The sequence below is a fragment of the Eubalaena glacialis genome, chromosome 3 (assembly GCF_028564815.1).
Source record: "Eubalaena glacialis isolate mEubGla1 chromosome 3, mEubGla1.1.hap2.+ XY, whole genome shotgun sequence".
NCBI classification, from domain to species: Eukaryota; Metazoa; Chordata; class Mammalia; order Artiodactyla; family Balaenidae; genus Eubalaena; species Eubalaena glacialis.
This window is the reverse complement of record NC_083718.1, coordinates 160,121,862-160,145,833: the sequence shown is the minus strand read 5'-3', so window position 1 is coordinate 160,145,833 and position 23,972 is coordinate 160,121,862. Positions and strand designations below refer to the sequence as shown.

The 23,972-nt window shown below is 52.3% G+C and overlaps 2 protein-coding genes and 1 pseudogene across 3 annotated transcripts in view; 1 reads left to right on the top strand and 2 right to left on the bottom strand.

Annotated features, from left to right (window-relative positions):
* Positions 1-1,108: 1,108 nt before the first annotated feature.
* LOC133088667 (transcription initiation factor IIA subunit 2-like) lies at positions 1,109-1,886 on the top strand. Its single transcript, XM_061186690.1, has 3 exons — positions 1,109-1,349; positions 1,415-1,520; positions 1,846-1,886. Exons 1-3 carry the CDS (start codon positions 1,164-1,166, stop codon positions 1,884-1,886), a joined length of 333 nt encoding a protein of 110 aa, XP_061042673.1. The 5' UTR covers positions 1,109-1,163.
* A 915-nt stretch (positions 1,887-2,801) lies between these two features.
* Positions 2,802-3,233, bottom strand: LOC133088666 (protein BEX3-like; annotated as a pseudogene).
* A 4,987-nt stretch (positions 3,234-8,220) lies between these two features.
* SLC2A1 (solute carrier family 2 member 1) overlaps positions 8,221-23,972 on the bottom strand; it is a 28,671-nt gene continuing 12,919 nt past the window's right edge. Inside the window, exons 3-10 of one of the 2 annotated variants that reach the window (XM_061184373.1) lie at positions 13,479-13,639; positions 13,084-13,324; positions 12,262-12,424; positions 11,988-12,175; positions 11,624-11,728; positions 11,093-11,194; positions 9,687-9,890; positions 8,221-9,320 (exon numbers count right to left, since the gene is read on the bottom strand). In XM_061184373.1, coding sequence (XP_061040356.1) covers positions 9,120-9,320; positions 9,687-9,890; positions 11,093-11,194; positions 11,624-11,728; positions 11,988-12,175; positions 12,262-12,424; positions 13,084-13,324; positions 13,479-13,639 — 1,365 coding nt within the window. In that variant the 3' untranslated portion in view covers positions 8,221-9,119. The other variant, XM_061184374.1, reaches the window with a different exon arrangement.

Here is a 23,972-nt window from a genome sequence, read left to right as displayed (position 1 = left end):
TAAACAAACAAAATGATTATAGTAACCATTGAATGAGCACTTGCTATGAGCCAGGTACTATAAGTCTTTCCTCATTCAATACTCACAAACCTGTGATGTAGATTCACTTATTATCATCATTTCATAGATAAAGAAACTGAGTCTAAGAGAGGTCAGAGTCAATATGCAGCATTACTTAGATTAAAATGCTATGCTTTCTATTTCAAAATCATGTCTTTACCCATTGCACTTCATGTGCTTAATTAAGCAGTTGTGCTTGGCAGACAGCATATAGCATTGCCCCTGGGGATGATGATGTGACAAGAAAAGAACTGCTTGACTTCTCTGTGTCTTGATTTGTTCAGCAATAAGTGGAAATAATAACTGCCTTTTTATCAGGCAGAGTAACGGGAGATAAGACTGTTTTTCTCTCTTGGTTTGATTGCAAAAGAGGCCATGTCCACCCATAGGTGTGAATGGAAATAAGAGGCCACTTACAGAGTGTGGTTTGTGTTGGTGGCCCAAGTGCAGTTGCCTCATCTATACAATGGGTATAATAATAATAGTGTCCACCTCCTAGGGTGTTTGTAAGGATCCAATGTATTCATACATGTCACAGATTTAGGACAGTGCTTGACAAATAGCACTCGCTATCTAAATACTAGCCATTACTGGTATTAAAGATAGAAACTTGGCTACCAGGGATCACTGTGGCCATAAATATATGTAGCCTCCAAGCAGAGATAGGGGAGAAGCCTCACTCACCCTGGCTTTTTCCTAGTAGGCATTTAGTTAGGAAGATTAGCTAGCTATAATCTTGGCCAATAGTAAGCACAGCTCAAAGAATATGACAGGGATGGAGAAATAACGTTATCAGAAAATAAAAATAGCTCCTAATTTTTACCATTTCTATAATCAAGCACCACATTAAGAGTATACCAACTTGGTCTTGCCTACTCCTCACAGTTCTGTGGGGTAGGTGTTATTAACTGTGTCCTCTGTCAGCCTCCACTCCCACCTCTGTAAAAAGACAATAGAATGTGATGGGAGAGGTGGGGGGAGGGTGGTCCTGCTGGGCTCCTGGCCGTGCAGCTTCTCTTGGCTCTCTCCGAGGCAGGAAGCGCCTCTTCCACAGGACATCAGTGTAAGCCTGAATAAGAAAAAGAATTTCTCCCTCCTAAGCCATGGCACATCAGTTGTACAGAAATACCACTTTGGGAAACAGTCTTCAGGAGAGCCTCGATGAGCTCATACAATCTCAACAGATTACCCCCCAACTTGCCCTTCAAGTTTTACTTCAGTTTGATAAGGCTATATATTCGATGTTGGTACAGAAGGTCAGGAACAGAGTCAATTCCAGGCCTATGTATGTTTGGCTACCTTCCCTAAAGAGTTACTGAGATTTCAAACGTCTGAAACATCTGCAGGATTGAAGGGCTCTCTAAATACGTACAGATTCTGCAATAATGTGTGGACTTTTGTATTGAATGATGTTGAATTCAGAGAGGTGACAGAACTTGATAAAGTGAAAATTGTAGCCTGTGAGTGGGACCTCTCTGGTGGACAAGTGGCTAAGACTCTGTGCTCCCAATGCAGGGGGTCCGGGTTTGATCCCTGGTCAGGGAACTAGATCCCACATGCCGCAACTAAGAGTTGCGCATGCCGCAACTAAAGTTTCCTCACGCCGCAACTAAAGTTTCCACACGCGGCAACTAAAGTTTCCACACGCGGCAACCAAAATAGATCCCGCAGGCTGCAACTAAGGATCCTGCATGCTGCAACGAAGATCCTGCACGTGGCAATGAAGATCCCATGTGCTGCAACTAAGACCCGGCGCAGCCAAATAAATAAATTTAAAAAGTGTAGGCTGTGATGGTAAAAATACTGGCTCCAATACTACAAAATGAATAGAAAAAAATTGGCTTTTTAATGCCATCCTGTTATTGTTCATCTCTTTTCGAAGAGAAGCATAGGAGACTTTTTAAAAAATTTATTCTAGCATTGCAGAAATGACTACACTGTGCCATACTATCAGAGAATTCCAGTAGAAAGAAGCTTATAACTCTGTACCCTCTTACATTACATTTATTATACATCATTAAGAAACAGAACTTTCTTTTTAATGACAAACCAAACACTGTTGACTTCCTAAGACTAATCTTTAATAAATTCATTTTAAAACAAACAAACAAAAAGTGATGGGGATTCTTGCCTGGGCAATATGACCCCAGAGCCCACACTTCTAACCTCTACCCTCAGCTTCTTTGAGGGTTTACCACTGGGAACCAGTTGTCAAGGTGGGGGGTCAACAGGCTGGGGTGGAGGTGGGGGAACTAAGACACGCCATAATTACACCACAGTCTGCAGTAGTGTTTAAGGAAATAAATTATAGGCCCTGAGTACTTGGAGTTTCCTCGTTTAAAATTAGATTTTAAACCCTAGGGCACGAGTATCAATGGTACTTTCTGAGAAACTCTGAGTGAAGCCTGTTGACACAAGTGCTTTTGAAAGTTCAAAACACCAATAGATTTTGTACCCTCTGCTTAGAAAGAAAGGAGGGAGGACAGAGAATATCTACTTCCCAGTTTTTATAAAGTTTAGGTTAAATTTATACTTATTCTTGTTTTTTGGGGGTTTTTTTTTTGCTTTTTAATTGCTTTATTAACTTCACATTTTCCATGCAAATGGGTGAAACTCTACTGTTGACAGAAACTTAGACTGGGTGCCAAGGCAATCTCCAATTAGAAGCTGGTAACACAGAACCCACCTGACGTGGAAATTACGTAAGGTTCACAGCAAATGGATCAGAAAAGGCGTATCAGGAAGATGCAAGAAAAAAGAGAACAACAGTGGGAATCACAGTATTAATCTCATGGGAAATGGCAGGAGTCAATGCATAAGGCAAAATTCATCATGATGGTCATGGTGATTAGAGAGCTCCCCCCTAAGGATATGTAGACAATTCCTCAACTGCAGCTCCCTAAGTTTTCTCCTGATTTCGCTCATCTCTTCATGAACATTTCCATATAATCTCCATCTCCACCCATCCCATCTTTGACCTGCCTATTGGGTATGGCCCATCAGAAATTAGGGGCAAGTTGGCGAGCCTGTCCCCATCTATTACTTCCTGCTGGCTGGTGGCCTTCGCCCCCTCCCAAAGGGCGGTTTTCCTTTCCTTTTTGCACAGGCTGCTCCATTTCTTCGTTTTCGTGGGCCTATCCTTGCTGTCTCCTGCTCCTTCCGATTCCCGCCACAAGTGCACCTCCGTAAAACTTGGTACTTATTCTTTATACTTATTTCTATCTTGCAGAGCAGTAGAAATTTCCAAGACTCGTTACTGGGAAAGGCAATGAAATTTCTGTAAGAGTCAGAGGTTAGTTTTCATAATTATCTTCCATGGGTGGTTTTCACCTTACAACTATATTTTCATTATAGAAAACTATATGTTTTGCAATATAGGTCCCCTCCAAGTTGTAAAGTATGTCATAGGAGGGTGGATTTGCTCACTAACTCTATGATAACTAACCTGCTGAGCAGAACTGCATATTATAATGAACACAAACAAAATATCAAAACTGGGAAGTTTCTTCTTACATTAAAAAAAAAAACCCAAAACAAAACCCAAAGTCCTCATGTGATATATGAGGCCCTACATGATCTAGCATCCTGCCACCTCTCTGCTCTCATCTCCCTGTCGCCCTGGTCCAGCCATCCTGGCCTCCTTACTTGTCCTTCAACACACCAGACATGGTCCTGCCTTTGTACCTTTGGACTTGCTGTTCTCTTGGCTTAGAAAAGCCTTTCCCCCAGATTATGTGTACGATTTGCTCCCTTACTTCATTCACATTTGTTCAAATATCACTCCCTCAGGGAGACCTTCAAATTATCTCATCTAAAATCAAGCCACCCACCCCACCCTCACATCCATCATCTTCTATTCTTTGGTTTGCCTTTTCTTCCCCATAACACAAATCACCATCTGATACTTTATTATACATTTGTTGATTGTTGATTGCTGGGTTTTCCCCACCAGAATGTAAGCTCCATGAAGGCAAATCTTTGTTTTGTTTGCTGCTGTATCCCCAGCCCTAGAACAATGCCTGGCGCCCAGCAGGTGCTCAATAAATGAATGAAGTGAAACTAATGAAAAGATATGGGTTCCATGACAGGAAAGAGCTTGCACTGGGAACCCTGCACCAGGCAGTTTAGGAGATGCCGACCATCAGAGCCAGAGATGACCTTGAGAAGGGAAGAGATCCCTGGGAATTCACAGAAACCTGGGGGGTGAGTACCAGACTTTATGAAGGGGGTGGAAGGGGGAATATGGAGTAACTCTAACTGACACCTGCATCACACACACATTATCTTATTTCATCTTAATATCACAACAGATGAGGAAATTGAAGATCAGAAAGGTGAAGTGACTTACCCATGGTTATTCAGCTAAGTAGCAGAGCCTCGATCTGAAATCAACTCTCTCTGACTCTAGAAACCATGTTCTTTTCAAGACACCACACAGCTGAGGAGAAAGTTTGGCAAAGAGTGTGTGTTCCGTTAAGTAACAGTTGAAGGAATGAACAAATGCTTCATAGAGAAAGTGACTGTTAATTTGGTCTTTTTTGAGATCAAACAGCCTTATGGAGAGACCAAAGGCAGACCTGGAGAAAGAAGGAGATGGAACAAAAAGTTTTAAGATTAGATAGTTAGGTGAGGAGCTGTCCAGGGACCGCTGAGTACATCAGCTTAGCTGGATCTTAGGGTGTTAAAGGAGCATTTTGGGAGATAAGGTCTCCAAGGACCCAAATGTGAAAGATCTTGACTGCTTGGTTATGGAATTTGGACTTTACCATGAGACAGTGGGGAGCATTAAGCTGTAGAGTAATGTGCTCAGACACTGCTTTAGGAAGTCATTCTGGGGTGCTGGGGATGGGATTACCAAATGGATTTATTGTAATAGTCCCAGTGAAGGGTTATCGCCAGAGCAGTCAATTCTCTCTGAACCCATGAAAGGTTGAGGTTAAAACCAGCCCTGACCCAAACATTCACACAACAGCCACTAGTTGGCAGCAATGTCCCAAGAAACAGGTGAGCCAGCCCCCAAGTAGGAGCTTCCTCAGCCAACTCCTTGGGCTGTGATGGGGTATGGTCACCTGGTGGAACACAAGAGTAGTTGGGAGAACAGCCTGTGTGGAGGGAACCCCAAAGACCCACAGGGGAAGGAGTATGTGGAGGTCAGAGGACAGGGTGATCAATGCCTGGAGGATGGTTGCGGTGGGGTGGGGAGCAGGAGTGAGAGGGGAGGCTGCATCTGAGAGCTAGAGACTGATTGCAAATGGCCTTGAATTTCCAGGCTAAGAAAGCTGGACATTATCCTGAGGGAAATGGGGACCCAGGAAACCCATGTTTAAGTAGAAGAGAAACATGACTAGACTTGCCTTTTAGAAAGATCACCAAGATTGCAGTGTGGAGAATGAGGGGAAAGAGACAGGAAGCAGAGAGAACACTGAGGAGGTGCTGCAGTGATCCCCAGAGAGATGATGAGTGGTCTGAACTAGGGTCAGCGATTGCAGTGGACAGAAGGGGTCAGATCTGTAGGAGACTTAAGAAATAAAAATCATAGAATGAGAAAGAGGGCATTAAAATGTAGTTTTCACAGAAGAGAATGAATATTCTCTCCCCATTATTAAGAACACTTGCTGAATTGTTGGATTTTCTCCCTAAAACTGCAGTGGAAGAGCTCAGATCCTGGAACTTCTTTAGGTCTAAATTCACTCAACAATCCTATCAGTCTGTGGTGGGAACTGGCGACAAAGGAATGACTTAGCAGTTGCCTCCCCACTCTGGTGGAATAACAGTCAACTGCACAGTGTGGAGAGGGCTTTGATGGAGGAAATACAGGACAGTGTGGGGTCCAGAGGGGGAACCTGATGCAGGTTTCCAGGGAGAGGAGACTTTTGAGCCCAAGATATGCAAAGGATCTCACAGAACTGTCAGTGAGCTAAGCACTGGAAAAGAAGGGAGTCTGGGAGCAGCCCCGTTACCTATTTACCCCTTTTCGTCACAAACCGTAGACGTCACCTAATGCGCGATAAGGTGTCCCAGGTGACCTACATTCCCCAGGATGAAAGCGCTAACCCAGCCACGGTCGCCAGCTCCTGGAGCAAACAAACGCACTTCCCAGAAAACAGACATGCTTAGTGTGCCTCAGAGGCTCCTGGACCGCCGCCCAGGGCAGACAGGCTGTGATTGGTGGGAGCCTGGGGCCCGCCCCTCACCAGCCCAACACTGCGGTTCTGATTGGTGGAGACACCGCGTGGCCCCGCCCCTCCCGCCAGTCAGCAAAGGAGGCTAACCAGGTGGGTGCGCGACTGTTGAGGGGGCCCTGGAGTACCGCTGTTACGGTCTGGGGGAGATGGAAGATCGCCGCGGCCCCAAATCTTCTACACCCGCGATGGACTGCAGTCCCTAGAGAAAAGGCGTCAAGGGACCGGAAGCTGTGCTTCCCGGAGCATTGTGGGCCCAGGCTGGGGTGGGCCGGGTCTTCCGGCGCCTGCGTGCACCTAGCAGTTTGGGAAATGGTGGCCCCCGGCACGTTGGTGCAAGCCCTGTGAGGGGCGGGAACCCGGGAGTGGGTTCTCGGGCATTTTCAGAGCAGGGTGTGGAGCCCAGGGCTGGGGTGGGGCCGGGATGCTTCCGGTCTCCGCCCCGCTTTGGGGCCTCGGGCGCCATCTGCTTTGCATCCTTAAGCTCTGGCCTCTAGCGTGCCCCTTCCGCCCCAACCCCACCCCTAGTCCGTTTCCTTCCCTCCGGTGGGAACAGCAGCCAGAGTGCCACCATAGGGTTTTAAGAGCCCTGAGTGCACACCTGGCATCTTGGGCCCCTGACTCCTCTTTGCATTACCCCTCCCGGGGCCCCTGCGAAGCTTAAAGAGCTAACTCCTTTCAACAGAAGCCTGCTGGGGCCATGTGATAAGGCCTCCTCCTTCGCACCTGGTCCCAGCCCTTCATCGGTTAACCACCCTGCCCCCAGGCTCAGGCGAGGCACAACTGTTCTCCGAGCCTCACTCCTGATTTGTGAGATGGGGATGGCTAACTCCTCAGATTCTCTGTACCTAATGATAATACACACAGGCGCAGCCAATGTACCCGTTTTCCCTTCTCATCCTCTCCGTACAACCTCGCTTCATGGCAAGCAGATTTTATAGTTTAACCTGTGTGCAGTTATGAAGGCTTCGACAGGCATATCCACCCCCACCCCCCCGATTTTGTCAGCTGAGCCTCTAGGGACAAATATCCTTGGTGCTTTTATTTCAACTGTTTTCTGAGTGCCTGCTCTGTGCCAAGCACTGTATTTAGTACTGAAGATCCAGATGAACCAAATTGACTTCTTTCCATGAAATTGAGACTAGTGGGGGAAATAGGAACTTGTGATAAAGGTGGTCATAAAAGACGTGATAAAAATACAGTGCCACAGGAAAGGAACAAATGAAGTGCTCTTGAAATTCAGGGATTGGGAGAAGGGGGTTAGAAGTCTTTAGAGAGTGTGCAGTAGCCTATAAGCTGGATCAGAGGGGGCATTCTGAATTAAATAGATGGGAGAAGGCAGCTTGACAGCTCACTCTGCCCATGCAGTGAACATGGTTCATTTTGCTTTGGAGGGGCTGGAGGTTTGGGGGGAGGAGTCGGATATAGAGTGGGGGGTGTGCAGTATAATTTTTTTTTTTTTTTTTTGGCCATACGGCTTGCGGGATCTTAGTTCCCTGACCAGGGACTGAACCTGGGCCACCACAGTGAAAGCGCCGAGTCCTAACCACTGGACCGCCAGGGAATTCCTGCAGTATAATTGTTAAAAGCAGGGGTTTTAGCATATTTGCTGTGAGACTTCAGGCACATTAACCTCTTTGAGCCTGTCAAATGTACAGAGATAGTACCTACCTCACATTCAAGATAATGCATATCAAGGCCTGAGCATCAAGGTCAGCACATAGCTATCATTTTTTTGAATACCAGCTATCATACGTGAAGGAAAATGGGAATGCCTCGAATACCAAGATTTTTAGATTTTTCTCTAGGTAATAGAGATCAAACAACAGATTTTTAAGCAGTAGAGGGTGTTGATCAAAGGTGCTTGGAAGTGACTGAATCTTGGCATCAAAAAGTCTGAAGCCGCTCTAATAGTTGCTTCTTTCCCATTCCCATCCAAATCTGCCTACCCTCAACCCATATGCATTTCAGAACCATGTTTCTAAAAACCAGCCATTTATATCTGCTTAGGTAAGTTACAGAGGGAGTAAGGTGGTGTATTTACAAGTTGGTTTGTCCAAATATACTATAACTTAGTGTCTGTATTTAATATTGACAACCAAAAAATATATATAAATATCTTCCAACTATACACAGCAGGGCAGGAGTGTTCACGTCTTCTTGAATAGTGAGTTCTCAGTTTCCCATGGCCCTCCTCTCTTGGTGATCGTCTGGCCCTCAGTGCAAAGGAGACTAGCACCTGGCAGCCCAGTCTGGCCCTTCCCCTCTCCTCCCTGTACTCCAGTGCTCCCAACTGGTCTCAGGCAAGGGAAGATTAATTTGAGTGGTTGGGTAGGAAGAGACAGGAATGGGCGAATCCTAATGGAGCCTGATCCTGGAGCCTGATCCCTAGGTGGGGAGACCCAGGCCCACAGAAGGAGTGGCCAGAGCCACCTCTTGGGGTAGAAGACTCATGGTTCGTAGTTCGATTAGTGTGTCCTTGGGTCATAGGTCCGGCCCTACAGATTAGCTTGGCAAAGAAGGCAAGTGTCTAGGCAGGGCTTGGTCCCCACCCTCAGGCACTGAGCCACTCAGGGTGAAGCCAGGGATGTGGATAAAGGAGACTCTGGCTGATAAAAAAATAATAACAAAATCAGTAATAAAAAAATTATAAAACCTGTTGCTTGTCTGAATAGATCTGAGCAACAGTCTTTTGTTAAAATCCTGGAGCCGTTAAAAGTCCTGAATATTCTTCTGGACATCACTACTGGCTGAAGGAAGGAGCCCCAGGCCCAGCTCTGCTGAGATCTTGTCAGTTTGAAAGTCTCCTCCAGCTGCCTGTGCTCCGAGAGATCCTTGGGCTGCTGGGAGCAGACCGGGCTGGTGGTGTGGGGCACCTCACACTTGTGAATCAGCTCCCAGGGGGTGGAACAGCTCCTCGGGTGTCTTGTCACTTTGGCTCGCTCCCCCCTGCCGGAAGCCGGAAGCAATCTCATCGAAGGTCCTGCCTTTCGTCTCGGGAACTTTGAAGTAGGTGAAGATGAAGAACAGAACCAGGAGCACGGTGAAGATGATGAAGACATAGGGACCACACAGTTGCTGAAAGATACACAGAAACACTCGGTTGGAGACCTGACCCTACATCGGGCCGTAGGACCTTGGATAAGTCACTTTACCTCTGGGCCTTTGATCTGAAAAAGGGAACACCCACCTACAACCCAGGAGCACTGGGATGTTAATATTAGACTCTGCGGCACCTGGCATGTGATAGGAGCAGGTTCCCACGGCAGAGCAGAACAGAAAATTCAAAGATAAGGAAAGAACCCCGTGTGACTTGGGCTTCTGAGCCTGTTTCCTCCCCAGCATGATTCCCGTAAGAACGGCAGGGACAGCATTTTGCACAGTACTATGGGGTCCTGCATGCAGGAGAGAAACGCTGAGTGTGGGGACTCTGGGAGTTCTCACCTCCACATACTGGAAGCACATGCCCACAATGAAATTTGAGGTCCAGTTGGAAAAGCCAGCGACAGCAATGGCAGCTGGGCGAGGGCCCTGGCTGAAGAGTTCAGCCACAATGAACCATGGGATGGGGCCAGGGCCCACTTCGAAGAAGGCCACGAACCCAAAGATGGCCACGATGCTCAGGTAGGACATCCAGGGCAGCTGCTCCTGTTGAGGACGAGAGAGGGGAGGAAAGTTAGATTGGGTTGTGCTGGATCCTCAGAAGAAACAAACTGCAAAGGCAGCCTAGGGCAGGCCTAAGAGCTCTAGGCTGGAAAGCAGGAGGCCAGGGTTGATCCTGGATTTGCCGTGTGACTTAGGTACCCTGTGCCGGGTCTCGGATTCCTCATCTGAACAAAACAGTTTAAGTCCTGCATGGTCTGCCCTCCCAGAATGGTCATGTAGTTGCATGTGGAAGGTGCTAAGAAGAGGTCCCTGAGGTCCCCTGGCTTTGGGTGCGGAGCAGTCTGCTTACAGTAGGAGGATGTGGAAGAACATTCCTGGGGGTGGGTGTTAGAAGGCTTGTAAGGTGCCCTACTCAGGACTGGCACAGAGCAGGCATGTGGTTTTACGTATAATCATTCTCGAGGAGGCTGCAGTAGAAAAGTTACATGGGCTTTGTTCCAGATCCCAGATCCGCTGCTCATTGCCTACGTATTGCCAGGCCTCTCGGCCATCACCGCGCTCTCTAAGCCTTGGTTCAGCTGTAAAATGAGTGTACTGGTGCTTTCCTTGCCCAGATGTTGGACAATCAAGTGTTGTGTGTGAAGTGCCTGGGACAGGATTATCACAGAGATTACAGTCACGGGCTTGGGGCCAGCAGACTTGAGGTTGATTCCTGGCTTCGTCCTTTATCTGCTACATTACTAACCTCACTGGGGGAGGTTTCCTCACCTGAGAAATGGGAATATTGACTGAACTACACCTGTGCGTCGTGAGGACTGAGTGAGATGAGGCTTGTTTCCACGCCTCTGTGGTGAGGAGGGCATTACTTTCTAGGGCTGTTCCGAAGATGAAATGAAGATGCAGAGGAAGACTTTGAAAACTTTAGTATCGGGCAAAGTAGCTCCTGGAGAGAGGGAACTTGAAGTCTGGGGCTGGAGGTGCGGTGGTGAGAAAGCACCAAGCAGCGAGGAGCCGGCTGAAGACAGGACGGGAGTGGGATGGAAGGAGCCAGCCTAAAGAGGCAGAAGGTCAGGCCCAAGCCCGGGATTGTGAGGGGTGCAGAACCAGGGTGAGGGCAGCCCCCCCCACCCCACCTGGCCTCCAGTGCTGCTCGCCAGCCTGGGGCTGAGACAGGCACTTTGGGGTCTGATGCCCACATGAGCTCCCCCCACCTGCTGCCTCGCCCCCAGAGTGAGGCAACTCACCAGCAGCGCCAGCGCGATGGTCATGAGCACCGCACAGCCTGCCATACCAGCCAGGCCTATGAGGTGCAGGGTCCGCCGGCCAGCTCGTTCCACCACAAACAGCTGTGGGCAGAGAGGATGTCAGTGCAGCCCGCCTGGTGCCCCTCTGAACACACCCCTTCCTCCAGGAGGGTGGCCCCCAGTGCTGGGAAAGCCACGTGGCACTGCAGAGATGGATGCCTCCTCCCTGGGGCTCAGCTCGGGGACTACATAGGATCTGAGGGAATGAGAGCTGGCCCCCAAGAGCCAGACAGCTGAGCATTCTGGCTGTGGCCTTGGGCCAGCCATTGCTCTTCTCTGAGCGTCAGTGTCATCAGCTGTTTGATAGAGTAATGAACTTGACAAGTTGTCGAAGATGAAATGAGAGAGCACTTAGGGAGCCCGTGATGCGTGCCTGGCTTGCAGTAAAGGCTGCTGTTTGGTCATGAGGCCCTGAGGCCCCAAGCTGGACCCCAGCTGCCGACTGGCTGTGAGCAACGATGCAAGACTCACCGACACGACAGTGAAGGCTGTGTTGACGATGCCGGAGCCAATGGTGGCATACACAGGCTGCTGCACCCCCGCCTTCTCGAAGATGCTTGTGGAGTAATAGAAAACCTACGGGACACAGAAGTCGCGGGGCTCGGCCAGGTGCAGTGGCTCTTCCCCGGCCTCTGTCCCAGTGGGGGCAGGACACACGGTCAGTAAAGAATGAAGGGGACACTGCACCAGTGCCCTCATGGGTTTTGGTTCTAAAGGAGAGCTGCTCCTCTGGCAGGGGCTCATCTGTTGTTTTAAGTGTGGGACCTGTCCACAGCACACACTTGACCGCAGGGTTTGGCTAGGGCCACAGGAAAGGGTGGGTGAGGGCACTCACAGCATTGATGCCAGACAGCTGCTGGGACAGCTGCAGCACCACGGCAATGAGGATGGGCTGACGGTAGGCGGCCGAGCGGAACAGCTCCAGGATGGTGACCTTCTTTTCCCGCATCATCTGCCGGCTCTCCTCCTTCATCTCCTGCAGGTCGCGGGTCACATCCGAGGTCCCGCGCAGCTTCTTCAGCACTGGGGGGGCCGGAGGGAAGGCGGGGGTGGCTCAGAGCAGGGAGGAGGCCGGGGCCGGGGGCGGGGAGGGGCAGGGCCCGCCGTACCGCTCTTGGCCCGGTTCTCCTCGTTGCGGTTGATGAGCAGGAAGCGGGGGCTCTCAGGGCAGAAGGGCAGCAGGATGCACTGCAGCAGGGCTGGGATGAAGATGACGCTCAGCAGCAGGGGCCACAGCTCCTGGTTGCCCATGATGGAGTCCAGGCCAAACACCTGGGGGAGGCAGGGCCAGAGCAGCGGCAGTGAGCACCTTGCCCTGGGCCCACTCGCGGCCCCAATCCACCCAGGGGCCTTCTTCGCCTGCTTTGTGGCAGCTGCTGCTTTAGAGAGAGGGCTCTAGTTCTCAGTCTAGTTCTGCCACTAACGTGAGGCTTAACTTCTCTGAATCTCCGTTTCCTCATCTATGACAAGGGGGAAGTAAGACCTACCTCACGGCATTAGTGGGGGATAAGATGGCAGGGCTACAGACGTGTCTGGCAGGGGGATGGGGGCTGCTACTTTGCCACAGGACGGTTTAGGGATGGGGCAGGGAGAGCCTCGAGAGAGGGGAGTGCATATATATATATACAGGCATCAAGGCGTGGAGGTGTGAGAGAGTCGGCATGTTGAGGAACCAGTGGGCTGCCCTGTGGTTGGATCCCCACGGTGAGAAGAAAGGACGCAAGGCTGAGTGGGCTGGGATGAGAAGGTTCAAGGCATCTGGACTTGCTCTCCCACCGGGGGGCCCCGGGAGAATGGCGAGCGGTGTTGTTCTCGGGACCTGCGCCTAGGATGTGTCTACGAGGCTGTCCTTTGCAGGGCTGTGGAAGGCCAGGTGAGGAGTTGAATCTGGACACACACCTGAAGCACTGGAGCCATGGGTGGGGGCTTACCTGGGCGATGAGGATGCCGATGACGATGCCCAGCTGGTGCAGGGTACCCAGGGCCCCACGAAGGTCCGTGGGGGACACCTCCCCCACGTACATGGGCACAAAGCCAGTGGTCAGGCCGCAGTACACACCAATGACGAAGCGACCCAGGATCAGCATCTCAAAGGACTTGCCCAGTTTTGAGAAGCCCATGAGCACAGCGGACACAAAGGTCAGCAGGTTCATCATCAGCATTGAATTTCGCCTGGGGGGCAGGACGGGGAGGAGGTCACAGGTCAGGCAGGTCCCTGGACCCCACTGGAGGCCCCAGGGGCTGGGTCATAGGTAGGCCCTAGGACAGCCAGGGAAGGCCCCCCACCTCCCACTCCCTGGGCAGGGCCAGGACCCCTTCTGCTCACCGGCCAAAACGGTTAACGAAAAGGCCCACAGAGAAGGAGCCAATCATGCCCCCCACGGAGAAGATGGCCACAGAGAGGGACCAGAGCGTGGTCAGTGTGGCGGGCAAGATGCGCTCCCCATAGCGGTAGATCCACGTCTGGTTGTAGAACTCCTCAATCACCTGCAGGAGGAGAAGCAGCCTGGTGGGCAAGGCCAGGACCCAGTCATCCTTCTCCCTTGCACTCCCCGCCTCAAAGAGGACCATTTTATCACGGGATGCTAGAGGGGGCCCAGGGGCCCAGCACCAGGCCCAGCCCCAAACTCGCTGCTTTCTTACGCCGGGTGCCACCCCTTTTGTGGGCCTCAGCCACCCACACCACTGAGGGAGAGTGGTGCCGGCTCTCATACCTCCCCCAGGGGTGGTTTCCAGTGCCCTGTAGTTTCAGGCGCTCAACAGGACTTTCTGGGCATGATGGCAAGTGAACAGTGGTGGAAGTTCAGGCATAGCAGAGAGAGGCTCAGAGAGAGAGTGCTTCTTCCCGCATGCCCCTCCCCAATCCCCCTTGCTGGGGGAGGAAATACAGCTGGACAGAGGCACTGCGAGGAAGGGAAGGGCAGGCTCACTTTGCACTCAGGCCTGGTGTGAGCAACTTGCACACAAATGCTTGTAGACCCACGCTGCCACTTTCTATCCCCCAGGCCCAGCCCCTCCTGGCTGGCCTGGGAGTTCCCCAGAGAAGGACCCATGGCCTCGTCCCCTCTCCCAGGTGCCCAGTTGGGCGGTACAGGGAAAGCTACAGACAAGGAAGCAGTTCCAGGAACTGGAGACACCTGTCCTAGAACAGGCCTCCCGCTAGCCCTGCCCCCACCAAAGGGAGGGCCTGGCTGGCTCAGGCCCAGGAATGTGGCAGGCGGGCAGCACCGGTTCTGCCTGCTCACACTCAACCCCTCCTCTCAGGCGATGCAGATACATGCCCAGTGCCTCGGGACAAGCCAGACCCACCCAGCCACATGCGTAGCCACAGGCCCAACGTACCCAGAAACAGCTTCCTGTGTACACATGCCATCACACACACGTACTCACGCTCACGTAATCTGAATATTCTCGACTTCAGCCAGTCACAAACCTGCGTGCCCCTCTTCCCCTCCCCACTTGCAGCTCGAACTCAACTCCACGCGAGCCCAACCCATCTGGCACCCCTCCCCACTGCAAGTTTGTGTGAACCGGGCAATATGCAGCCTCTCATACAGTACGATCTCCAATGGCACTGCTCTTGGCCCTCCGTAAAACCCTTCCAAGCTCCAGGGGTCTAGCAGAAGAGGAGGCTGTGGGTAGCCACAACTGCCAAAGGGGGAACCAAGGCCCACAGTCCCAGGAATGCCCACTGAGTTATCTACTTGTCTGTCCCAGGGAAGCTGGACAGCTCAGGGGTGAGGAACCTGGACGCAACCAAGTTCAGACCCAGCTCTACCACTCATCTCCAGTGTGACCGAGGACAAATGATTTCATCTCGAATGACATTAGCAATATCCACTTCATAGTGTTGCGGAGAGTTAATGAAATACCCTTGGCAGTGCTCACACGGTGCTTGGTACCACCACTGAGCTGAGGGACCCCACCACGTTCCGGTACTGACCCAAGGGCAGTGCAGGCCACTGACAAAGGCTAACAAAGCCTGCGTCCCATAATTCAAAGTCAAGGCTCCTGCCAGATATCAGTCCCACCTCCCCACCTCCCAGCATCTCTACCTTTGCCCTATGCACCCTTTCCACCCATTTCCACGGTTACTCCTCCTGGAGGGCCCACCTGCCTTACCACGCTGAAACCTTTTGAGATCCAGCTCAGAGGGTCCCAAGAGTCTGTCCTCCCTGAGGGCAGGGACCCCAGTGGATTCACCCCAGGGCCTGTCCCAGAGCTGCTGCAGGGGTGCCTAGCAAGTGGACGGAGGAGGCAATGAAAGGGCCTTAGGCTTCCCTCCTAGCCGCCCTTGCTTCTGCCAGGGGCAGAGAAGGCAGATTTCAACAAAACAAACACAAAGTGCTTGTGTTCTTCACGGGACAAAACCAACCCCAGAGGAGGACCGGCTGGGAACAGTAATGCTCCACTTATCAGGCTCTGCAGAGAGCAAGCTGTCCTGGATAAGGGAACTGCCCAGATAAATGGCCCTCACCCCTTGGAGGGCCCATCATCTGGCTGGGAATCTTGCTCCCTCCTCTCCCTCACATTCTGCCGCCCTGAGCAACCAGACCTACAAGCAGGGCTCCGGGGCACTGATGTCCTTGGGGCTCTCTGCAGGGGCAAGGAGAGGTGTTTGCCCCAGATGACACTTAATTTTTGCATGCTGTAGTTCTCAGGCTCACCCCCTGCCCCTTGTGTTTCAGATGCTTGTCTCACAGAACTCTCCACATCTCGTTTTAAAATATGCCAAGTCGGCTAATGGAACTTGTCTGAATTGTATGCAGAGCCAATACGTGTAGTATTTAGGTAGTAAGTGCTTACTACCTAAATGGGTTTAAGGGTGTGAGGCTGAGGTCTTTAACCCTCTCCTTGGGATCTGGCTGGAGATGTTGAGGAACCATGTGTAAGTGAGGTGTTACCAGAGCCTCCCCAGTTAAGTCTCCTGCATGTGGTAACAAGTCAGAGGGGCCAAACCCTGGCCACAGCTAGCTCCTTTATGGCTCCTGAGCCCCTTGCTGCTTAGAACACTTTATGGGGTTGAGGGATGGTGAGCGGCCAGCACCCTCCACCTTGGCCCCAGGCTCATCCTCTTCACCCCCCAGCAGCACTTCCTGGCCAAGCCGAGGTTGCCCACTGGGTTCCTGCCTCTCGATCTGGTGCTTGAGATTTGTGGGAAGAAGCTAAGCGTGGTTTTCCTTTCCTGCAGGCGGTGTGTGGGCTCTGTCCTCTCCCCTCGGGTCCATGCCTTATGTGGGGGGTGAAGCTGGCCCTTGGCCCAGGAAAGGCGGTGGGTCCCTGGAGAACAGGAGAACCCTGCGTGGGGAGAAGTTCTGGGGTCATCTCTTCCGCCCAGCCGCCGCCTTGAGCATCATCCAGCAGCGGCTGGGTGCCCGTCATGGAAGAAGAGCCTCCTTACTGCTCTGCTCCCTTAACAGGATCTCACAGGCCCAGTCTCCACAGTGAGCTTCCTGGCAGCCTCCTCAGCCCCGGCTCATGTTTGAGGCGAGGCCTCACACATGCTTCTTCTGAATGCTCTTTCCTCACATTCTGGTTACAAGCCTGGGAGCTACACTTGATCCTGCCACTGCCCCACATGCAGTCACTCACCAGGTCCTGTCCATAAAATTCTACCTCCTAATCGGTCCTCCTCTCTATTCACGCCGCACCTGCCCGAGGTCTCACCTGGCTTCTGCTCCGGACTCCTCCCATCCACCGAAGCCAGATTCCCGTTCCCACCATTATTCCCTGACTTGGCAGTCGAGCCCTGGACATCAAGTGGACCAGGCTCAGCCCTCCGTTTGTCTCTGCTCCCTTCTCAGCCCATTCCCAACCCCTCTCCCTGCCAAGGGTCGGTGTGAGTGCATGCATGCTGGGGCAGGTCCTGGTCAGCCATGGCATCAGGCTGTTGGAAGTTGAGGGGCTATTAGAGCTTTCTGTCCAAGCATCCCCTCATTGAACCTAGAGGGCAGAGGCTCACTTGGCGACACTGTAGGGGCCAGCATGGAGAAGCAGGATGGCCCTGGGCAGCTGCCATCCCTTGGACTGAATGGTTTCCAGTAAAAAGCTATTCCTCATCCCAGCAGTTCTCCTGGGGGTGAGGGTGGGGAGAGGCTTGTGTCATGTCTGTCATCCCCCCTCCCTTCCCTGCCTGGGTAACTGTGGCTGAAGGACCACACGTCTGCCTGTCTAGAGCGGAAGTTCTGACTTCCTCTGTGTCAGGGCAGCGTCTGTAGTGAGGCTCTGGGTGTGAGGCGGAGCCCACTGCCTGGCACATGGAGTAAGCTGTTCCTTGTGTCACTGTTCTCTCAAGAAGAGAAGCCATCTCCTTGAGAGGAACATTAAGGACAGAGTTTTCCTTTTTTTTTTTTTTTTTTTTTTAAAACATATAACTGTGCCTTGATTTCTTCTTTTTTTTTTTAAATTTATTTATTTATGGCCATGTTGGGTCTTCGTTTCTGTGTGAGGGCTTTCTTCTAGTTGTGGCAAGCGGGGGCCACTCTTCATCGCAGTGTGCGGGCCCCTCACTGTCGCGGCCTCTCCTATTGCGGAGCATAGGCTGCAGACGCGCAGGCTCAGTAATTGTGGCTCACGGGCCCAGTTGCTCCACGGCATGTGGGATCTTCCCAGACCAGGGCGCGAACCCGTGTCCCCTGCATTGGCAGGCAGACTCTCAACCACTGCGCCACCAGGGAAGCCCAGAGTTTTCCATTTTTAAATTACTGCAAGACAAAGCATTAACCTAGGAATTTATAGTACAAGAAAGAACCTGAAGGAACTAGAGGCTTGCCTTGGGGAGTAAAGATCTATCTTCAGACCGTGCTGGCTGTCCCAGGCCGAGGGACCCAGCAGGTCTGCAGAGCCCCAGGGCACAGACTTCAGCTCAGGGGAAAGAAGAGCTTTCTAGGCTTCAGAGGATGAGATTACCCATGTTACAGGTAGTGAGTCCCCTGTCAGCAGGGAGCATACAAGTCAAAGTTTGGATCAGGGATTGATATAAACAATTTATGTAAAAGGCTAGATAGAAAATATTAGAGTTTGCTGACGACATATGGCCTCTGTTGCTTATTTTTGTTCCCTTCCCTCCCCCCACCCACCCTTCTAAACACGTAAAAGCCATTCTTGGCTCATAGGCCATACAAAAACAGGCTGCTAGCTAGTTTTGGTCCCCCTGCCAACCCGTGTTCTAGAATTCCAGACCACTGCCAAGAGAAGGGGTATATGTTTTGAAATTTCTCGCTGCTCTCCACATCTTCCCTGGAGAGGCCTGGTCTCCTAGATCAGCTGTCCCCAACCTTTTTGGCACCAGGGGTCGGTTTCGTGGAAGACGGTTTTTCCACGGACCGGGCGTGGCGGTGGGCGTGGTTCAGGCGGTAACGCGAGCGGTGGGGAGCGGCTGATGAAACGTCGCCCGCCCACCCGCCGCTCACCTCCTGCTGTGCGGCCCAGTACCGGTCCCTGGCCCAGGCGTTGGGGCCCCCTGTTCTAGATCATCCTGAGAGGGAATCAGCTCTCTCTCAACCCTTTCTTCTCTCTCTTAGATATACTGTGGGGATGAAGGGGTTAAACAGCCGCCCAAGCTTTGAGGTCCAGTCGGGAGGAAGTAAGGGCCAGCTTGTCCAGTTCAGCCCCTCAGCCTGGCTTTGACCCCTATTTCCTGTTCCCTACCTACCCCTCCCCCACAGCTGGGGCTGCCCCCGCCCCTCAGCCCAGATGGTATATCTCCACAGCAACTCAGCCACGCCCCAGGGTCAGCTGGGAGTTCGGAGACAGATGCTACAGGTGGGGCTGGACAGATAACTTCTGGGTTCCTCAGGGCCTCTCCCTGGGGCCTGGTGAAGAGGCCCAGGCAGCCAGATGGAGCTAGAAGCTGGGCCCCAACCCCAGAGCAGATGATTGGACCACTCTGGCTGCTTTGGCTGCTTTTCTGGAAGAACCCTGATATGGCTTCTCTCCAAGCCTTTGCTCTGACCTCCTCACTGGTCCCTGGCCTCTGGGGTCTCCCCTGCAAACAGAAGGATCTTCATTTCCCCTGCTCACAGCTTTTCTTGTCTCCCCACCACCCTCAGGATGAAGTGTCTCTTCCCACCCCACATGGCGACGCCCCCACGCTGCCTGGGCACCCCACACCTCTGCACCTTCGCTTTGCTGCTGCTTCGCCACCTGCCTGGGGAGCTGTTGGTCACTTTCCAGAGCCATCCCTCCTCTGGCGAGCCTTCATAACCTCCTCTTCATTACTGCAGTGGTTCCCAAACGGGGGCAATTTGCTCCCCCCCAATGTCTGGAGACATTTTTGGTCATTACACTGGCAGGGGTAGAGGCTAGGGATGCTGCTAAACATCCTACAATGCATGGGACAGCCTCCGTAATGCCAAAGAACTATCTGGCCACAAATGTCTATGGTGTTGAAAAAAACCCTCCTCTATGGGCCAGGTACCCTCTCCCTCCCCCTTGTCTGCTTACACCAGCCTGTCTGTGTTTCCATCACTGCCCCGGACAGCTAACTATGAGGCACTGTGTGCTCCCTCTAGACTAAACTCCAACAGGGGGACAGTCTGGTTCATCTGGGTCCCAGCACAGGGCTGGAGGCAGAAAGCATTGTCACTAATTGATAAACAGGCCATGAACCGGAGAGGCTTAAGAGATGACAGAGCTGTGGCAGGGTGTTGTGGTGTAAGAGGCTGTGCAACTGTGTGTGGGAAACTGAGATGTCTGTGCGTGACTCAGCTTGAAGTAAGAGGAGAGAGCAGCAGGGTAGCAGTTGTTGGCATGTAAAAGGGTGTTTTGGTGCCTGTAAGTGTAACTGCCATTTCTTCTGTGGTGGTCAAGGACGCAGACTGGAGCCAGACTCCCTGGATTTAAATCCCAGCTCTGCCACTAGCTGTGTGTCCTTGGTTTAATTGCTTAACATCTCTGTGCCCTAGTTTCTTATAAAACAGGGATTATAGTGTCTCCCTAATGGGGATATATTATATGGAACAATTGAATTATTGTTTCTAATGCATTTGGAACAATGCCTGGCGCGTGACAAGTGAGCTGTAAGCTGTGAGAGTCCGTATAAGCGGAGATGGGCAAAGGGGAGAGGGGGCCCAGAGCTCTTTGGATCTAGGCAGAGATAAGGAGAGGCTGCCTGGAGCCTGGGCTGGGAAGCCAGTCTTGCCTCCAGTACTTTCACTCACCAAGCAGGTCGTCCTGGGCAGACCTCGCCTGCTCTCTAGACCAAGTTCTTCCTTTGGCAAACAAGGAACGTTGAGCCAGCGGACTGTCAGGCCCCTTCCAGCCCAAGCGGTCTGGTTTCTGAGGATCCCTCAGACATGCCTGACACTGTCCCTTGGCCAGGAACTCATGGTTCCTCAATGGCCTTTAGTCACCGCTGTTGGCAGCTCAGCCATTTGGGGAGGGGAGAGGTAGTTCTCTCCACTCAGTATGATGGTCAGGATGCCCTTGCTCATTTATCTGCTCTCTGTGTGGCTGGGCTCCCTTCCTCCCCTGGAGAGGCCAGAGGCCTGGCAGGGATGTCGTCATCAGGCGTGACGTCCATCAGGCCTGGCGTCCATCTGTAACTCAGCCTCTCTCTCCAGGTGACCTTTCCCAGCCTCGGTGCCTCCTTTATGAGGGGGAAGATAACCCCGGCCCCACACACCTTGTGGGGCTGCTGTGAGGAGGTAACTTATTAGGAGGTGCTTTGTAAACATTTAAGATAATGTTATGATTAACCACTTCCAAGAGGAAGCCCTTTGGGGCCTGTTTTATGGAGGAGACCAAGCTTCCAGTAATTAACAGCAGTACTGGCACCCTCACCTCTAGTGGGGCGAAGTCTCCATTGGCAAGCAGGCCAACGTGGCCAGCGCAGTGCAGTTTCCTAAGGGAAGTGCCTCTAGACAGACAAGGGGGGTCGGCCTGGTCGGTGCGGGCCGTTAGCAATTCCCCATCAGTGGAACACTTCATGCCACCGCATCTCTGCACAAGCCTTTCCTATTGCCTGGGATACCTGCCCCTCCTTCCCTCTGGGACTGATTTGCCCTCCAAGGTCCAGCACAGCTGCTAACTCCTTCGCGAAGCCCTTTCTGTCTCTCCCATCAGCCCTACCTCCAGCATTAGTCATTCCTTTCTCTTCGTTCCCATAGCACCGAGAAGCCCTCCGTTAATAATACTGTGGCTTTTCCCAAGGGGTCTCCCCTCCCCACCCCGCCCTTGCACTCTGGATGGTTGAGTCTTTGGAGGGCAGGGACAGGGCCCAGCCCTGACCATGTGTCAGGCAGCTCCCTGAGGGCCAGGGTGAGCCTGCTGCGTTCCCGGCTCTATCCCTCCCCACCATCTAGGGCAGTGCCTGGCACAGTCCACGATGAGTGAAGATGTTGGCACAATCACTGGGCCGTCCCAGGACAATGGCTTTGGTGCCTCCTGAGGCACAGCCGTCGGCTCTGAGCCCCGCTTTTATCTCTTCCTCTAGTGTTGTCCTCTCCCCTCTTCACATGTTAAGTTTATCACGTTTTTTCCCGGTTGGAAAAACTACGGCCAGGCTTATGAGAAGTGTCTGTAAAGTACAAGAGTAAACAGGCGGAGCGCCTGAGCGCGCGCCCCCGGAAATGCCACGCAGGTCTCTCGCCTCAGTCCTCAGAGGCCGGCTGCCCAGGTGACCTTTGGACAGGTGCCCGCAAATGCTCCTATAAATGTTTACCACTGGGCCCTCTGTGCTGCCTGGACCCGCTGCCCGCTGCCCCACCCATCTTCCGCTGTAATTCTCACCTTTCGCCTGTTTCTGATTAGATGGGAGGTCCCAAGAATTAGAGAACACTCTGGGTTTGTCCACATCTGCACCCTTGGAAGTCTTAGTCCCTTCCGGCCAAATGCAACCCCTTTGCCTCTGCTCCACCACCACCGGCCTCCTGAAGGACCACCCCCCCTCCTTATCTTCACCCTCTCCTCCTCTGCTGATTCCTTACAACCCATTTAAAAATGAAGTCTTCAAAAAAAAAAAAAAAAAAATGAAGTCTTCGTATTAAAAAAAACCTTAGCCAGACAACCCCTCTGGCGACCACCCTTCTTTCTTCCTTTTCTACCGAGTCCCTTGGAAGGGCTGTCTTTGCTCTCCCCCATCTCCCTTCTCCCTGTTCAACCCACTGCAGGGAGGTATCTACCCACAGGACTCCACTTGGAAAGCCTTTGCCACGGCAGGGTCACCGGAGGGTCTTTTGCCTTCGGCAGTATGGAGCTGATCTGCCCAGGTCAGCCTCCGGAGCACCGGATAGCATCGCTTCACTCCGTCCACATCTGAGTGCCTGTTCCTATGGACGGGCACTGCTCTAGGGACGAAGGACATGGCCATGGACGCTCATCCTCAGGCGCTTCCATTCTTCCTCTGGCTCAGAAGGGTCTTGTCTCCTGGCGTAGAGATGCCAGCTCTCCTCCTCCTTCCCAGGATCTTCTGTCAGTGGGTGTGCTCTCCAGGGCTTGACCCTTACTTCTCTTTTTACTACTCTGCAGTCCCTCTGGGAGATCCTTCTCTATCACTATGGATACCGGTGACCAACCTATCGGTCTTCTCCCGCTGACTACCCTCCAAAGAAACAGACCCCCGTGTCCAAGTGCTTGTCCGCTGTGTCACCAAACCTCAGTTCCTGCATATCCCACGGCACCTCCCTGCTCCTCCTCCAGACCCCACGTCGCCCAAGCCAGAAACCTAGAAGCCAGTTTTAAACCCTGCTCTCTCATCCTCAGGTTGAACTGATGACCAGCTCCTGCCCATTCTTCCTACTCAGTGTTGGTTTTTCTACCCCTATTACAACAGCAGCCTTCTCACTATTTCCCTGTCTCTAGTTTCACATTCTCAGACCCATCCCACTGCACCAGACGCCTGAATCATTTCCTCAAAATGCAAATCTGATCCTATCTATCCTCTTCGACGGGGCCCTACTGTCCTCATTCTGAAGTCCACACTCCCCAGCTCGGCCTACGCATTGGTGCCCACGTGCCCATTCTCGCTGTGCCATGCCCTGCCAGTGGCTGGAGATTCTGCAGATGAAACTACCGACCACAAGAGCCCTTTGTGGGCAGCTTCTGGCTTACCTCGTCGCCCTTCCTTCTCCCTCCTCCCATTTACTCTAGTGACACACAGACTTTCTTTCCTCTGGGCATTTTATCCCCACCTGTGGGCCCCTGCTTACCACAACCCTCTTCTGTTTCTGGAAAACACCTCTATCCTGTTCTTAGAGTCCTAGTTCTGTCACCGTGCATAACTCACTATGTGATCACAGTCAAGTGATCACCCCTGACTGTGATCACTTAATCCAGTGCTTCTCATCTTTTGACTGCACATTAGAATCAATAGGGGAGCTTTAAAAATTTGATGCCCAGACAGCATCCCAGACCAATGAGGTCAGATTCTGTAAGTGTCAGGGGACACTTACTGACCTGCAATCAAGTGGAGAACTCAACCTCTCTCTAAGACTGTACACACTTTGCGTCTGTAAGGATTCCCAAAGGGAGCCAGCTCCAAGGCACACACCTTGGCAAGATCTGCTCAGAGCACTTAGCGAAAGCAGGGCTTGGAACTGTTTCAAGCATGGGCCCACGGTCGCCATTTCCCACAAGCTTGGAAAAGCCCCGTCACGTCCGCTGCAGCTGAGCATGACTCAGCAGGCCTGGCCGCTCTGGTGACCTGCTCCCCAGCATTGGGCGTGGCCCCCACGGCCACCCTCCGCCTATTTGGAGGAGGCCCAGCTCCCCCAGACAGGCCCCAATCCTCGGAAAGCAGCCACACTCACTTCCTGGCCTCACCTGTCTGGACCATGAATGTGGCCTTGACAGGACGGTCCACTCTCATTTTGTCCTGCCC